Source organism: Lactuca saligna, chromosome 5 (genome assembly GCF_052625555.1).
Source record: "Lactuca saligna cultivar CGN05327 chromosome 5, ASM5262555v1, whole genome shotgun sequence".
Classification (NCBI taxonomy): Eukaryota; Viridiplantae; Streptophyta; class Magnoliopsida; order Asterales; family Asteraceae; genus Lactuca; species Lactuca saligna.
Window position 1 is genome coordinate 98,189,362 of NC_136421.1, and position 4,073 is coordinate 98,193,434.

Genomic DNA, 4,073 nt, shown 5'->3' on the forward strand with positions numbered 1-4,073 from the left:
TTAGCCCATTAGGTTAAAATTTTACATTTTAAGTCCTTAGAAATTTCTAAAAATCAGGAAAATATTTATGGAAACTATTTTGGCCCCTTTTAACCTTCCAGAAACCGTGACTTGTTGATTTTTACCCCAAGTTTGCATTTTTTACAATTTAGGCCCAAAATGGGTCTTATGATCAAGTATGTTCATCCTAACCTTATAAACTATTTTTCCTGACTTGATTAGTGTATAATAGCTTAAGTTATGTTTATTTCCTTTCTCATGTCTTAGATCTTGGTTTTTACACACATTTTGATAACATATTCATCCCAAAACACATGATAACACACACATACATGCATCAAATCACACATAGCATACGTTTACACATAGATCTACACATTTTCTTGTATTCTACCCCATAAAACTCATAAAAACCGAAAAGGAAGGGGTATGAAGCTCACCTTGAGTAGTGATTTCGGTTTTGAAGAATGTTCGGAGGAGTTTGATGTTACTTTCGGCTGTAGCAAGCCCTCCTTTGTTGATTTTGAACTTAGAGGGTTTCTAAGAGAGTGATCATGATTTTGCATGGGTTAGGAAGAGGATTTTGATAAAACAAAGAATCTAGATCATAGATCCAAGCATGATCTTACCTTAGATGAAGAATTTGTGGGATAATTTCCTTGAAAGCTCCCTAGATCTCGAAAATTTTGGAGAGGAATGGAGAGAGTTTCTTTGAGAGATTTTTGAGTGAAGTGTGTGTGTTGGTGTTGTTTCGGCCGAGAGAAATAGAAAGGAGAAGAGAGAGGTCTTGAGGTGATGTGTGCATGGAGACATGGGATAAGTATCATGGAAGACCATTATGTAAAAATGAGGTGGCCATGAGAAGTTAACTCCTCCTTTCATTTGGGCTTGGGCCGAGATTTGGAGAGCGAAAAGGAAAGAATTGGGCCCTTAAATGCCTAAGTCCAAATCATAGATAATTTAGATAACTATTGGCCAAAAAAAATCAAGAAATGATTTTTATGGCCCATTAGGGCTAATTAGGTTAGTTATGGCCCAATGAGGTCCATTAAGGTATTTTATTTCATTCTAAGCCAAATATGGCCCAAAATGTTAAAATAAATGAAAGTGGGTCCAATTAGAGCCCATTCAAGAGTTCTAAGCCCAAGATAGTCCAATTGGAAGCTTATTGGTCCATTGGGCCCAATAAGGAAATCCTAGTCCAAAAATGGACTCAAACAAGGATTCTTTTTAGGGTTTCCAATTGTTTGCTGGCTATTTGCAGTGCATGTATGATGTGTTTGATTGAGATTTTGTTGTTAATGAATAAGCATCTTACATGCTTTCCCATTGTTGGTTTACATTTGTTATCTTTGTTCAATGCTTACAAGGCTTCAAATTCCTAGTTGTGACAGAAACAAAGATTCCATCGGCGATATACTTGTTTCAATCCATAAATGGACTTCTCAAGCTTACACACCTTCTTGAGGTGCTTTGTATTGAAAAAGCCCTCTGGCTAATTGATATAAACATCCTCAGCTAACTTTCCATTAAGGAAAGTGGTTTTGACATGCATTTGCCATATCTCATAATCATGAAATGCAACAATGGCTAGCATTACCATAATAGACTTTATCTTTGCAACTGGTGAGAAGGTCTCATCATAGTCAACTCCGGGAGGTTGAGTAAAGCCCTTCATAACCAATCACGCCTTATAGGTGTGTACCTTCCCATCCATGTCGGTCTTCTTCTTGAAGATCCACTTGCACCCGATCGTCTTATGACCTGGCAAATTGTTAACCAAATTCCAAACATGGTTGTAGACTCCGGGCCTACCATGACTTCCCTGTATATCTAAAATGGTTCTATTAATGCTTATTTTGGGCCAATAGTTATCTAAAACCTTGTATATACAAACCATGAAAAGAAATGATGTTTCTTGCCATACCTGGCGAATAGCAACAATTATTTAAATCTAGTCTTAATCCATTACTAAGCACTAAAGATAAACTCCAATCTTGGTGAGAGGCGACGATCTTCTATTCCCCATGATCAAATTTATCTTCCCATGCTCCGCATCCCTACTTCTTCTTAGGCACAACAAATAAGAACAAATTTGAAAACCACATCCTGTATCAAGTACCCAACATAGTATATGATGAATCATTAGATTTAATAGTGTAAATACTTACGTAGGTTGGCTTGATCTTTCCATCCCTGATGTCTTGCAGATATTTCGGGCAACTTCGTTTCCAATGCCCTATTTCGTGGCAATGATGGTACTTTGCATCCTTGGGGTTGGAGTTGGGTTTAGCAGAACCAGCCTTGGTTACACTAGAAGAGGTGCCACGTACCATCATGGGACTTTCCCTTATGGTGGCTCTTTGAGGGAGCCTTCCTGTTCTTAACCTTCCCTTGCCCAATTACCAAGACTAGGGAAGTAGTAGGAGTAGGAGTTTATGTAACGGACTTGTCATTGAGGTTACTCTCAGCAGTCCTCAATAGACCTTGCAGCTTGCTCAATGTGATCTCCGCTTTATTCATGTGGTAGGTCATGCGAAACTGGTTAAAGCAGGGTGACACATAATGTAGAATGATGTCAATCACCAGCTCTTCATCGAAATTAACATTTAATTTCAGCAGGCGGTCAACATACCTCTGCATATTTTGCAGATAAGCTGTGACAAACTCTCCATCTCTCATCTTGGTCGTGATCATCGAAGTGATGATCTCGTACCTCCCGTGCCTCATACTTTTGTGACATCTTTCCACCAAGTCTTGATGCATTTCGTAGGGATAGAAGTCCTCATATGACTTTTGAAGTTTAGCATTCATTGTCGCTAGCATGATGCAATGGACTTTAGTGGCATCATGCTCATGGGCCTTAAAGGTAGCGATCTCTTCGGGAGTGGCAGTGTTCATGTCCACCTCTTTCAGTTCCTTATTGAGGACATATTCTTTGATCTCATAGCGAGTGAACAATCGTATGTTATGAATCCAATCATTGAAATTGTTTCCGTTAAAGATCACCCTCCCACAGAAGTTCATGAGTGAGAACGAGCCGGAGGCGTTTGAGCAGGAAGTGTTGTTGTTCAAGTTCGACATCTGAAAAGGAAAAGAGACAAAGTTTGATTAGATGATAATCCCCAATTAAACACCCAAATGAAAAATTAGGGCTAGGATCCAACAATATTATTTGCAATTTAGAAAAGGGATGTCGTAATCTAAACAGCAAATAATTTGAAGGTAAGTGAATGACGATTCACTAATTTCCTCCATGAAAAACAAATTAAAATTAAGGTTTAAATGTGTTGAAAACTCCTAGAAGCGGTGGGTGAGAGTGGACACCCATTAAACGACCATTTTATAGGCCATAACCTTATACTCCCTTATAGATCGGCTTCGTGAATGAGGCCTACTAATGGTAAGACTAGCATTTAAGTTATACATATATAATAATTATTCTTATAATATTATAATAGTATATGGTGAATTTTAAACTTGTAAAATTCTAGGGTTTGGAATTTAATAATTTGAAATTAAACTTTTAATTAACAAATTTTAATTCCAAAACTTGAGGGAAAGTTTTGAACTTTTCAAAACACATAGGATCAAATAGAAAATAATTTAAAATTAAACATTTAATTTAATGATTATCTAAATTTGACCTATTCCATTTTATTCACAAGATAATTCATCAAATAATTCAAATAATCAAAATTTATCATATAAGGAATTTATTATTCAATTAATTGGTAATTATCTTTTGTTTTGGTAAGCATGATCATATAATAATAATAAAATTTGGATTTTATTAGTCAAAAACAGTGTTGGTAATTATCCTTCGCCAAAACATCAAGAAATCCCGTGTTTCCCTCTGTCTGACTCCCCAACTCGCCAAGTTACTCACTGGGCTCGCCGAGTCAGGTCGGGCAGAGGACAGAAAAACAATTTTCAGTAAGATGAACATACAAGGCATCAATACAATAGAAACCAATCAAGGCTCTGATCCCACTGATTTGTTTTATATAAAAGAACATCCTATGTGCTCATGCAAAACCTAAAGCTTGGATCTAGGTTTCTCTATTGTACAT

The 4,073-nt window shown here is 36.8% G+C and overlaps 1 protein-coding gene across 1 annotated transcript; it reads right to left on the reverse strand.

The window, feature by feature from the left end:
* Positions 1-2,436: 2,436 nt before the first annotated feature.
* On the reverse strand, positions 2,437-3,084 carry LOC145045534 (uncharacterized). The gene has a single exon (XM_078993859.1). It carries the CDS (start codon positions 3,082-3,084, stop codon positions 2,437-2,439), a length of 648 nt encoding a protein of 215 aa, XP_078849985.1.
* Between the last annotated feature and the right edge of the window lie 989 nt (positions 3,085-4,073).